General features: G+C 43.2%; 1 protein-coding gene across 1 annotated transcript in view; it reads right to left on the bottom strand.

Moving 5' to 3' along the window:
• The window catches only part of LOC147024998 (protein mono-ADP-ribosyltransferase PARP12-like), a 48,392-nt gene that overhangs the window by 27,153 nt on the left and 7,845 nt on the right, over positions 1-13,394 (bottom strand). The window contains exons 2-4 of the mRNA XM_085885536.1: positions 7,349-7,493; positions 4,797-5,067; positions 186-314 (exon numbers count right to left, since the gene is read on the bottom strand). Of these exons, the coding sequence (XP_085741662.1) occupies positions 186-314; positions 4,797-5,067; positions 7,349-7,493 (545 nt within the window). The remainder of the gene's footprint in view (positions 1-185; positions 315-4,796; positions 5,068-7,348; positions 7,494-13,394) is intronic.

Below are 13,394 nucleotides of genomic sequence, written 5' to 3' on the forward strand. Positions count from 1 at the left end.
CTTCAATAAAGGAATATTTTTGAGAAATCTTTTGCTGCTATATAAGGAATCTTTTCGAGTCCAGTCATATGGGTTCCTGACTTTGAAAAGGACTGTAAAGGTAAAGGAGAAAAAAAAAAGAAAAAAAAATGAAGTACGAGGTGGGTGATAAAATAATTATCCAATATATTTGAGGCATTGCTCACCTTTATACCGGCAGCATTTCCGCAGATAATAGAGACAAATCCCATCTTTGTCCATTTTGTCCTCGGAATCGGTCAAAACAGACAACTCTTCTATCTTGAGCAACACTTGAGAATCATCACTTGGTTCTCCTAAATAAAAAAAGAATTTTCCTGTCCTTAGAACTGGGGCAGGTTTAGGATATTCAGGTATGATGAGGAGGTAGAAAAGTACAATATTTGGGAAGAAAGAAGCAAATAGAGCAACATAGAGACAAAAGTGACATCACTCTCATAGCGGCTATCCGATGAGTGGCGAAAGTATAAAGTATAAAGCCTTAAACAACACGAAATCAAATTCGGCAAATACAGCACAAGGTACTATTTAATATGGAAAACTGGTCGGAAACACAAAACAGCAACACAGGGACGAAGCTAGAACAGAAAAAAAAAACATGACAAATCCAGTTCGGCAAACTTATATTTAATGAGGTTGAAGCGGAAGCTCAGATTCGATCAACACGTGGAAAGTCCCTTGAACCAAGAGCCAAAATCTTCCCAGCGTTCCGAACTGGAAGTTTGAGGAACTGTCTTCCAGAGATTGTTCAATCACTCTGTTCCCCTCTCGGGCTTCCAGCAGGGACTACACCATTATCTCCAGTCACACCTGATCCACACCATCAAATCTCTCCCATCTCCATTAACCCTCGTATCTAACCCATCCCTCTAACAGTCTAACTTATAGGTTACTGCTTCCTCCTATCCTCTCACTCCTTTCTCTTTTTTTTTTCATGGTTGTTAATTCCCTTGTTGTGTCCAACTGTGAGCCCCATTACCTCAATGTCAGTGCATTGCCCTTTTTTTTACCCCCTGTCAGCTTGCTCCTCCATGAGCCTAGATATTGTATAAAAATATCCAACAGTTTCACTCAAACCCTGATCCGGAGAAATTGCGACCACGAAGACCATTTTTCATTTTTTAGGAAACAACCAAGTCCTTGAGAGCAAGGCCCAAATGGATATCGTGGATATGGGATCAGTTCAACGCACTGCTCTTTAAAGAATTATTGCACCGAAGCAGCCTATTGTGGTTGGGTATTGTTGTGGTATAAGTGAAACCCTGACTGTGCAAGTTGTGGACTTTTCTTCTCCATGGCTGACAGAAAATGTTTTTCCAACACCTCACGGTAACTGGTACCAGTGACGGTTGTCCCTTTTGGAGAACAATGAGTGAGAATGATGCCACGAGCATCCCAAAAGACGACCGCCATTATCCTCTCGGCTCATACCTACAAATGAAATTTACTTTGTGGAGGCGAGTCTGAATGCTTCCACTGTGCTGACTGCCTTTTGAATTCTGGATTGAAGAAAGGGCATCCAGGTTCCATCAATCGTCACAATGGTGTTCACTAACAGCTTGGTTACCATACGTCAGGTTTTTCACAAACATGTCCTCCTTTTCAGTCTTTAAGTATCTGTCTGGCCGTTTTTTTTGAAGTGTCTGGGATTTTGCCATTTGTTTGCTTTTGCATTTTCAAAGGGATAAATTTTAGGACTTGGGAGATGTTTTTACCTATTTTAATGGTTAAACCATTTTTGTACATATTCTTTCGGTGATAAATTGCGGTTATGCAATGTTTGGACCAGGACAGTTTGATACAGGTCTGTACGACTCCGTCATGGCATAATGGACGTGTTCGAACAACGACACATGTCCTCTTCCTGTCCAACGTGTGTGTGTGTGTGTGTGTGTGTGTGTGTGTGTGTGTGTGTGTGTGTGTGTGTGTGTGTGTGTGTGTGTGTGTGTGTGTGTGTGTGTGTGTGTGTGTGTGTGTGTGTGGAGAGAGAGAGAGAAGATAAGGGAGAGAAGGGAGAGAGAATGGGAAGAGAATGGGGAGAGAGAGGGGGAGAGAGGGGAGGAGAGAGAGGGGGAGAGAGAGGGGGAGAAAGAGGGGGAGAAAGAGGGGGAGAAAGAGGGGGAGAAAGAGGGGGAGAGAGAGGGGAGAAGAGAGAGAGGGGAGAGAGAGAGAGAGAGAGAGAGAGAGAGAGAGAGAGAGAGAGAGAGAGAGAGAGAGAGAGAGAGAGAGACAGACAGACAGACAGAGAGAGAGAGAGAGAGACAGACAGACAGACAGAGACAGACAGACAGAGAGAGAGAGAGACAGACAGAGAGAGAGACAGACAGAGAGAGACAGACAGACAGAGAGACAGACAGAGAGAGATAGATAGAGAGAGACAGAGAGAGAGAGACAGAGACAGAGAGAGAGGGAGACAGACAGTGAGAGAGAGAGAGAATGACAGAGAGAGAGACAGACAGAGAGAGACAGAGAGAGAGAGACAGAGACAGAGAGAGAGGCAGACAGACAGAGAGAGAGAGAGAGACAGACAGAGAGAGAGACAGACAGAGAGAGAGACAGAGAGACAGACAGACAGAAAGAGAGGCAGACAGAGAGAGAGGCAGACAGACAGACAGACAGACAGACAGACAGACAGACAGAGAGAGAGACAGAGAGAGGACAGAGAGTGCAGTGGTGTGCTCAGTCTGCGATTCAGTGTTTTTTCGGAGTCTATACCATACACACTTGTTTGATTTTCTTCAAGAGCTGGTACATACGTCTCTGGGGCAAATAAAGGTGTTATTTATTTCCAATCTCATGTGGACCCAGACAAGCACAATATTTCCAGTAATAATTTAGTATTTCGACTGCAAGAATGGTGTTTTGCAGTCAAAATTATTTGAGGTCCGGAACACACCTCATGAGACTGCCGATACAATGACTCAATAAGTAAAGGAAACTCTTTTCATGAGTTTCTTCTTTTTGGAAAGTTAAAATATGGTAACCTTACACAAACTGTCCCTGCTCGCTGCATTCCTTGTCACCAGGCAGTGAACCATGGAGAATGAGGTAGCTTTGTGGTCATCTGTGACCCAGCATGGACAAATGTTTTGACATTTGAGATCATTATTCAAAATCATTCACACAGAACAATTAAATATGGCTGTGGCCATGGAAATTTCTTTCACTATTCTGTGATTATTCATTAGCAATTCTTATACATGCTCAATGTTGTTCAGTGAAGGGATTGATTGGGATCGTCTAGAATGAAGCACAGTTCCACCGCTTTCATGTCCCTCTTTAAAAACTTTCGTATCCAACTCTGAACATTTTTCACATCCATTGTTGACTCTGCACACACTGCAAACAGCTGATGATGAATCTCCACACAAGTTTGCTCATTCAGAAGCAAAAATCTGATGATAATAAATTGCTTACGCAAGATGAAGCAGAAAGCTACCATTTTCCAGTGTACAAATACAGACTGCACGCACAACCCTGCCACCGACACAACGTGATGTATACTGCTGTCATGTGTTGAATGGCACTGGGAATGTGTCAATGTGTGCAATGGATGTTCAGTTTACATTCGTGCATTCGGGAATTATGAATGAGGAAACCTTCATATTTCGATGTGCCTCGTAGAACGCAGTACCACGAGTTACGTGTTCAGATGGCAGTGCCAAAAAAGCCAACTCAAAGTGTATCGAATGCTTGTCTTGCTGAAACTTTAAGCGAAAAACAAGATTAATATTTACTTATGAAACTTTCAAAACAACTCGATTCAAAGGTAAATTGTTCAGCAATTTGATCAAACCATGCTTGCTAAGTCAATGGAGCCGCAGAGACAGTTATACACAGCAGGAAGGTTCCTAATAAGTCAAGATAGTTAATACATGATTGATTTATACATAATGGGGAATGAGCTGGGGTACCATCCAAAAGGCTGCAAAAGGTAGCATGAGATTTCGAACAACCAATTTAACTGTATACATCCTCAAGGATAATTTTCTCAACAATTTGAACCAGACTCGGTGGCATAATGGTTGGAGCATCTGCTTTGAGTCTGGGAAGTTAGTGGTTCAAACCCTAACCCAGTCATACCAAAGACTTTCAAAATGGTACGTGCTGCTTTCTTGCATGATGCTCAGCACTTAAAAAGAGGATAAAACATGTTCATGTAATATGTTGGCAACCATTGCACAGGCTTGATGGACCTAATGGCCTCCTGTATTGAAGTTCCTTGTAAGGGAACTCAATAAATACATGACACTATATGTATAGTTATTTTTTCCTGAATAACTCTGCATTTCTCTTTCATGAGGACAAATGCCAGAAAGACAAAAAGCCAAGATTAATTGTTTTTCATTAATTTTGACAGTGAACAACACACATTTTGCTTCTTGTACAATTAACACAAACATCGTATCATTTTCTGTTTTTCTATTGAATGGACTCACACAAGGCTGTATATTATACTTCCAAGTTTGTGAAAAAGTAGTTAATGCCAGTTATAAATACCATATACACTGTTGTTTGTCAAATTTCTCCAAAATCCTTGTATTTAAAGTAAAACGTAATATTCTTGTCATGTATGTGATCTGTCCAAGCTCCTTCATGAGACATCGTGTTCCAAAACTGGTTTTGGATAGTAGCTCATATAACTGATCAAATAAGCAGCAAATTACCAAAATTTAATGAAAGAACTCTAATTGAGACTGTGATGTGTTAATAATGGGGCAAAAATTAAAATGTTTTACATGTCAGAGGGAGCGTCATGCCTTGAATGAAATACTCACTGGTAGTTGCGTTTACTCGTATCACATCTTGCATCTGGGCTGCATTGCGTAGCATCCCCAACAAATCTCGCATTCTGCAATCTCCAAAGCCCTTTTTTTGCAGCAGATTCTTGGTGATCGGTGTGAGCATGTCATGAGATCTTTTGCAATGGTGCCTGCTGTAGAAGCAGTCCTTTAATATGTAGTGACGGCAAATATGCAACTTCGTACATTTGTGTTGAAATTTGCAGTTGCCATCACTACCAACCCCACTGTTATAGTGAGAACAGATCTGTGGTCCAGAGAAAACAAGAAGAAAAAAGGCAAAAAATGTCATAGCCCCCTTGGTTTTAGTAATTTTGTTGTACGGAGTTAAACGGCTAACCTGTATTCATTTACAACTAAAATTGCCACCAGTCTACCAGTTGGCCATCTTTGATCAGATCGAAAAATAAAGGGAGGTGCACATGTTTGTCATCATCTACTGTGCTTTTGCCAAGTTTGAACAAAATCGGACCAATCATGTCTGAGAAACGGTTGGGGACACGTTTAAGTAACAAAATGGCCACCAGTCAGCCATATTGGATCTGATCTCGAAAAAAAGGACACGCATATTCACTATGCCATCATTCACTATGTGCGTGCCAAGTTTGAATAACATCGGTAAAAGCATGTCCGAGAAATGCTTGAGGTCGTGTTTAACCTCGGGATTTTTACAACTAAAATGGCTGCCAGTCAGCCATCTTTTATCGCATCGTGAAACAAAATAACATGCATATGTACACCATAATGTGTTGTCTTTTTGCCAAGTATGAATAGAATCGGTCCATACAAGTCCAAGATATGGTTGTGGACGCATGTATGCACAGACACGAAAATCGAGACCAAATCCATAAGCCCCCATTTTGGACCAAGTCCAACGGGGGCTAATAAGTTATGTTCTTCAACTTCTTACCAGCATCGTTGGTGTTTTTGAGAAAAATTGTAACAATGTTTCCATTGATCATTCAATTTGTTCTTGATATCTCGAGTGCAAACTATATACAGTATATCCAATAGTAACTTGTTGCCCTGGACTTGAAAGCCTAAGAATGCTCACAATTTGATCGACAAATGTTTTCTTATTATGAAAGAGTTCAACAGGATGACATCAAATGATGACACATTTACAATTATGGATGAAAAGTTTTTTGACATTTGTGTATCAAATTGTGAGCATTCTGAGGCTTTCAAGTCCAGGGCAACAAGTTACTATTGGATATAGTATACAAGTTATTCTTGTGTAGCAACAGAATATGCATTAAATGTGAACAGCATTCTGTGGAGATGGAGATTTACTTTTCATGAACATGTTTAACCTGACCACCATCTACTTACTCAGCTACTACTACTACTTATTTCATAGCCCCAATTATCCCCACCTTTGAGGTTAGCCAGGTAGAAAAGGTGTTTGGCCCAAGTCTCTCATAAGCCAGGCCTGACATTGCAATTTGTCCACATAGGAATTTCTAATTTCTCCAAAATACTGCAAATCCTTTGGTGAGACCAAACAAGACAGTAGTCTGTATCTCAGAATCATTGCCAGCCGGCTGAGCCGGATAAAGGAGGGGTAGCATAACTGACTGTTCCTCCAATAAAATAAAACAAGTTCCTCGTTTCTGATGAATCCTTGACCATAGCATGCAGGACTCAGATATAATGTCTTCAATGATTTTCACGACAATAAAGAAACTTCGTGGAAAGGACAGCCTTGTCCAATCTGTTATAACACGGCAGTATCCACTCACAACCCTCTTGTTTGGTGACTGCAAATAGATGTTCGCCCAGCCTAAGGTTCCCATATTGCAGCTGTGGCTTTGTCTGTAATGTTTGCAATCTCCACATCAGCCCATCACACTCCACATCACCACATGGGATGTTTTTAATAGCAAGATAGCTGACCTGAGATATACCCCTGCTTGCACTAGCCAATCAGAAGTTTATTTTGTCCATCAATCCCTCTACTGAGCTTGCTACTCAAAAATATTGGAATGTCTGGGATGGGATAGAGCTGCCAGAGCGTCCGCTCTTAACAGGTGGAAATGAATCACAGCCGCTGTCAGAAAAAATGTTTACACAGCTGATTGAAAATAATGAAATGTATATCCAGTGTTTTAAACTTGATTACCCCCTTCCAGTGAATACAAGGTAAGATGCAGAAGAAATAAAAGGACAAGATGAAACAATTGTGCAAGGATCTTATCCAGCAAACACATGCAACAAGTTCTGCAAATATGTGAAATCAACATTTACATTCAAAGCACAAATCAATCAATCAGATCACACTGCAAGCTTCTCATTCGCTAACTAAAAAACAAACCAAGAAACAACCAAACTGAAGTGAGGAAGTAATCACCAATTGATCCGACACTCAAAATGAGATAGCAGCATCAAGTGTCACTCGGATGAAGTGAGTGGATAAAAACTTCCAAAACAAATTCTCATTGATTTGGTTCGTTTGTGCTTCGTGTTGCAGTTATTATAGCAAAAAAAGTTCGATAGTATAAACTAAATATTGGTTGGCTTAGCCTCACCTCTGGAAGCAAAAGTCTGTCATTTAACAGCAGGAGGGAGAACAGGCCCTTTGGACTCAATGCTTTCTCCAGCACACAGCTCGGAGAGTTTAGGTTTGCAACGGTGCAGGGCTCATCCAAATTATGTGAGGACTTGCAACAATTTCTGTGGAAAGAATCAAAATTATGCACGACAAATCAATCCCGCAAGCTATGGCTGTTGAGAAGTTCATGCAAAGAAGCATTAGCATGATTTAAAAAATAAAAAAAGTTACACGACTGTACATTAAATGTTTTGGAATACCGACCGGAAGGTTGGTGGAAGGAGAAGTGATTTTCAAGTGCATAAAATGAAATATATTTCGATTCTTTTTCTGCTAAAATTTTCATTGAATATTTATGTGGTCCTTGTTCTTACAAAAACTCAACATTTGTTACTGAACAATGTCCCTTGCTTGATTTGCACTCCTAAGCCAATTTGGGCCAAGGGGTCATTGTCATAGTTTTTGTTGATCTTGTTCATCAGTCTATTCTATCCATCTTAAGTTATTTATTTCCGGCCCATATCTTGGTAAAACAATTGAGACAGATTGATGAAACTTGTGTGGTATACTGTATATGAAAAGTAGAGGGGACCCACAAGCATGTGACTGGAGCACAGAATGTGCAAATCTCTTCCTAGCAGTACTCTCGTCGTGTGTGTGTGTGTGTGTGTGTGTGTGTGTGTGTGTGTGTGTGTGTGTGTGTGTGTGTGTGTGTGTGTGTGTGTGTGTGTGTGTGTGTGTGTGTGTGTGTGTGTGTATGTGCAGGCTGTGGCTCAAGTCCGCTATAAAGAGCCAACAGAAACCTCAGTGACTTCGAATGGGGTTTAATTGTTGCTGCACATTGAACAGGTTCTTCAGTGACAAAAGTTATGGAAATTGCTAACTTTGTATGAGGAACAGTCTCAAAAGTGATGTCAGCTGAAGAAAAAGAAGGAAAGATGTCATCATTGAACGGAAACAGCAGGTGGTAGTGCACAAGTGTGATGCATGGGCATTAGTCCATGCTGTGAGGAGAAACAGGAGAGCATTGGCAGACAAGCTGGGTGCACAGTTCAATGTGGGTCGTGAGAATCCTGCATCATTGAACGTAGTCATAAGGGAACTTCACAGGGCAGGACATGATAGCCCAGTTGCTATAAAACAACCGCTCATAACACCAGGCAATGCCCGCTTGCAGGTCCAGTGGTGCAAGGTGCATGGGCAATGGACTGCCAAGTAGTAGAGGAATGTGATATGGTCTGATGAGTCATCCTTCACCATTTTCTCGAATAATGGGCATGTGCAAGTGTGGTGTCAGCCCAGGGAGCACTACAGTCCCGAGTGCCAGATTCCAACAGTAAAAGGTTCCATAATAGTGTGGGGCACATTTTTCTGGCATGCCCTAGGCCCACTCATTCCATTCGAAGGCATTGTTGATGCAGCACACTATGTTACAATCTTGAGCGATCATCTGCATCCCATAATGCAGCATTTCTTCCTTGCTGGGATGGGTGGGTGTCTGAGCATGACAAATTCTCTGGTCCACTGGGCATGTGTTGTCACTGGGTGATTTGAGGAGCATGAGGACGAAGTTACCAATCTTCCATGGCACCACCAATTGCCGAACCCTACCCCATAGAGCATTTGTGGGATTGTCTAGAGAGGCACTGGAGACAGCGGTTCCCACTTCCATCAAACCAACATGAATTGGAGGACTTCCTTGTGGAACAATGGTGCCACATTCCTGCAGAATGGTTCCAGACCCTTGCTTACTTCGTGCCATGTTGTATCCATGCCGTCCTGGATGCACATGCTGGCCCACTACCCTACTTAGTGACATTATATTGGTGCTTCCATTTTTGTCCACAACGTGTACGTCGGTGCATCTTTTTACCTGTTTCATGCTTCAGACCTCGATCTGTCCATCAATCTGTCTGTTACATTTTTTTAATTTCTGGGACACATTTCAATATTGATGAAACATAAAAGTTTACTCGTGTAGGTGTGCCTTTTACTGTTTTTCTGTTTCAACAATAATTGCGGCAGGGTGACGAAACTATATGGTACAAGTTTGGTCACCCGATCAAGATCGGGTTAATTAGATTTTAGCAAGCCATCAAGAAGACCGATGTTTAAATGTGTAACAAAACATTAACCCGAGAATGCACCACATCAATGATGGGCCAAATAGGCTCATTTCATTGTTTGAGGTCGTACAGGATTGTGAGATGACTACTTACACTCAGTGTTGGTCCGTGGCGTGGTGACTGTGGACCCTTTGTACATTAATTTGCATTATGCATATGGAATATGATTACTTCAATGCAATTGGTGTGATCCCCAACAAATAATTCACCTTTGAATGTGATGCGGAAGGACACAAGCCAATCTCTGCCCCTCTCCCCAAGGGGTATGCCGTCTCCCCGACGAGGGGACGTACGGTTTTCCAGAACTGAATTATTTTTGTTTTAACATCGATTTCATTTTAAAAATCGCTATTTGTATTATTGCGACGTTGACCTAGCATGTGTTAGAATAAGGTGATACATCAAGTTTTGAGGCAATTGACCCAGAGATATGGAATTGTGTAAAAATCAAAGAAAAGGCTTAAAATAAAAACTCATATGTGTGTGTGTGTGTATATATATATATATATATATATATATATATATATATATATATATATATATATATATATATATATATATATATATATACAGTAATCCCCCGTTTCTCATGGGGGTTACATTCCAAACCTCCCCGCGCTAAGTGAAAATCTGCGATGAATGGACGCCTCTCCCCCCCCCCAAAAAAATCGACTCGTCTGGTCTGGTCAGTTTGGCAGTGATTGGGTTCGAGGTGCTGGAGATCGACTCGTCTGGTCTGGTCGGTTTGGCAGTGATTGGGTTTGAGGTGCCGGAGATCGGCTCGTCTGGTCTGGTCGGTTTTGAGGTGCTGGGTATGAGCAGTGCTCGTCCAACGACGGCAAACCTTTTTCCTTCCCGAAGCATATATCGAGCACCTTAACCTTCTCCTGGAGCGTCAGGACCTTCCTGTGGCGCTTCGGTTCCTTGCCAGAAGCCTTAGAAGGTGCAGGGCATTTGGGCGGCATCGTGGGGCTTGGAGAAAAAAAAACGAAGAAAATATTCGAAGCTCACAAGCGAAACTTTGTCTCGTGCATTGTGTGACAGGTCAAGCACCACGCGTTATAATTTATTGCTTAAATAATTTATATTTTATATACTATTTCCACGATGTACCGGGGGAATCCGCAGAAAAAATTAGTTACGTTCCAAGGGAAAACCCGCGATGAACCGGGGGAGCGATAGGTGAACCGCGATAAAGCGGGGTTTGACTGTATATATATATATATATATATATATATATATATATATATATATATATATATATATATATATATATATATATATATATATATATATATATAGTTATGGTTGTGGAAATTGGCAAAGCACCATTCAGGTTCCCCAGAGATCAGTTATTCCGATAAGTATGTGTTTCAGGTTAGGTTCCCCCACCGATTTATAACGGGTCTTGTTCATGTGCCGGGCTGTGCATCTTTGAGTTTGCCGTTATTCTTTTTCTATCTTTTATTTTAAACAAACAACATCCCCTCAACAACAAACTCTACAACCACACCACCTCCACCACAACGCCAACAACTCTACAACCACGCCATCCCCACCACAATGCCATCAACATCGCGACACCATCATGCCTACCTCAGCAACAGCGGCAAGATGCCGTCGAAGCGGACATGCCGCGCTGCCATAGGAGCCACATTCTCCAGCATCCATGTGCAAATCAGCAGTGACGACGGCTAATTACCATAATCGGATCAAAACAGCATTTGCCGTGAAGGGAACTGGCCAATCAGAGGTGAAAGGGGCGGAGCCAGCCTGGGGTGAAGATTCAAGGGTGAAAGGGGGGAAGCGCCGGCTTCAGGTGGTGAAACCTACAGCGGCTTCACCCCTCGGGGCTATAAAAAGGCGTGTTGGGACGCCGAGAAATCAGATAGTTGGCGGGAGAGGAGATCGTTGGCGGGCAAGCAGTTCGGTGGCGGTTCGTCGAGGAGAGCAGAACGTGAAGAGTCGGGTGCGCCACCAGCCCCGACCAACCAAGCCCGCGGTTCGTCGAGGAGAGCGGAGCATGGGGAGTCGGGCACACCACCAGGCCCCCGATCGACCAAGTCGCCATTCGGGACGCTGCCACGTTGGCAATGGGCCAGCGAGACGTAGACCACAGAGTCGCCACCAAGGGGCGGCAAGGTAACCAGCCCGGTCTCTCGGAGCCCTCAATCAACCAGGCTCCCGAGTTGGAAATAAAGGCTCGTGAGCCCTTTTCTTTACTTGGGTTTTTGTGTGAAAGTCTGTGGTGCCTTGTCCTCCATTAAGTAAGTAGAACTGCCATAAGTACGTGCTTGTATAGAAACATAGAACTAGGATGTAGGCTTTTTGCTCGTGTCTTGTTCCCATCCCACCATTCATTGATTGCATGCTTGTGAGAATAAATGCCCATTGTTTAAACATTCACCTGCTTGTTTGCGTCATTTTCCTTATATTGACTGCCACGGCACGTATAGGGAATTAACTGGCTAATTAAGCCGATAGAAGTGATAATCTGGTCCGACGGGACTTGGCGATATCAGACCGCTCGGCTACGCACACGGAATGGGCACGCAGAAGCGGCTCGTGTCCGTACAAGTTCCCGTCGAGGTATAAACTCTCGGTATTTTCTGTCTGCACGAATAGTTAGATAGATCGACAATTTGGCGATTGACCCTGCAGCGCGTGGACAGAGTATTGACTAGTTTATGGTGCGTTAAGGCATCCGCAGCTGGTTTCCGGAGTTGGTCTGGAAAGCCACAACTGGATTACGGCTTTCAGTGGGTGCGCGACCGCGATTTGACTGATTGCTTAAATTTCAGTAAAAACTGGAAAAATGGGGGTGTTCTAAAACTTTTGACTGGTAGTGTATATATATATATATATATATATATATATATATATATATATATATATATATATATATATATATATATATATATATATATATATATATATATATATATATATTGTGACGTTCACGGGACTTGAACAGTCCCGCCAACGTAGAATGAGCCGAAACGATGGAGGCAGTTTATTTTTTATAACCCGAGGATGGCGGTTTTAATCGCTCTACAGCAAACGGGACGAGGGAAGTGGCACGAGTCGCTTTTCACCGAGTTAATAATGTTTATTTCTCTAACCAGAACGATAATAAGACTCGGCAAGAGGGGGGATCCGTGGGCGATTCGACGGGAGGTGATGTGGGGGAAACACAAAATTCCAATGGATATACAAATCTCAAACCCTCTAAGGCGCCAGGTACACACACACACACACACACGTAGCTAGTGGTCAGGCTTGGCCGTGGTGTCGACGTAACAGTCACTGGATTGGTACTGGACGAGCTGGCATTGCGCTCGTCAGGGGCAGGAGACACGGTGGTCCCGAGGTTCTGTCAGCCCTTCCGCGCAGAACCGCGGTTTCCAGCCTGTGAGCTGCAACCAGCCACCGTGGTGCTGTTCCTGGTGGTATCGACCTCCTGGTGTAGGCCCAATACTGCTCACAGCCGCTAGGGAGCCAGTTCTAGTGCCAAGATGCGAGCAGGAGAGGGAGGCAGGTCCGCCCGCCGTTCGGTTCCGTACTCCGAGCCAGCAGAACTCCAGAGCCAACCGAGGTGAGGCACGAGGCACAGCAAGGCCCCGAGACACGACGAATCCAGGAACGAACCAGCGCAACGAGAGAGGGCGCTCAGAGACAAAACAGCCTCGACGAGACCCTTTCTCCTCTATGACTCCTCTTCCTCTCCCAATCAGCATGTTTTTATACTCAAGTCCTCGTCAATCCCAATGGAGCCCTTTTATTGGCCCTCTCCTGTCACCTTCTGCCAATCATGATCAAGGGGCGGAGCCATCCGCAGCACCGTCCTGTTACGTCACGGCAAGCCTACAGGGAATACTAAAAGGGGATACGCATAAA

This window comes from Eptatretus burgeri, chromosome 6 (genome assembly GCF_056783735.1).
Source record: "Eptatretus burgeri isolate ZD-2024b chromosome 6, Ebu_testis_v1, whole genome shotgun sequence".
NCBI lineage: Eukaryota > Metazoa > Chordata > Myxini > Myxiniformes > Myxinidae > Eptatretus > Eptatretus burgeri.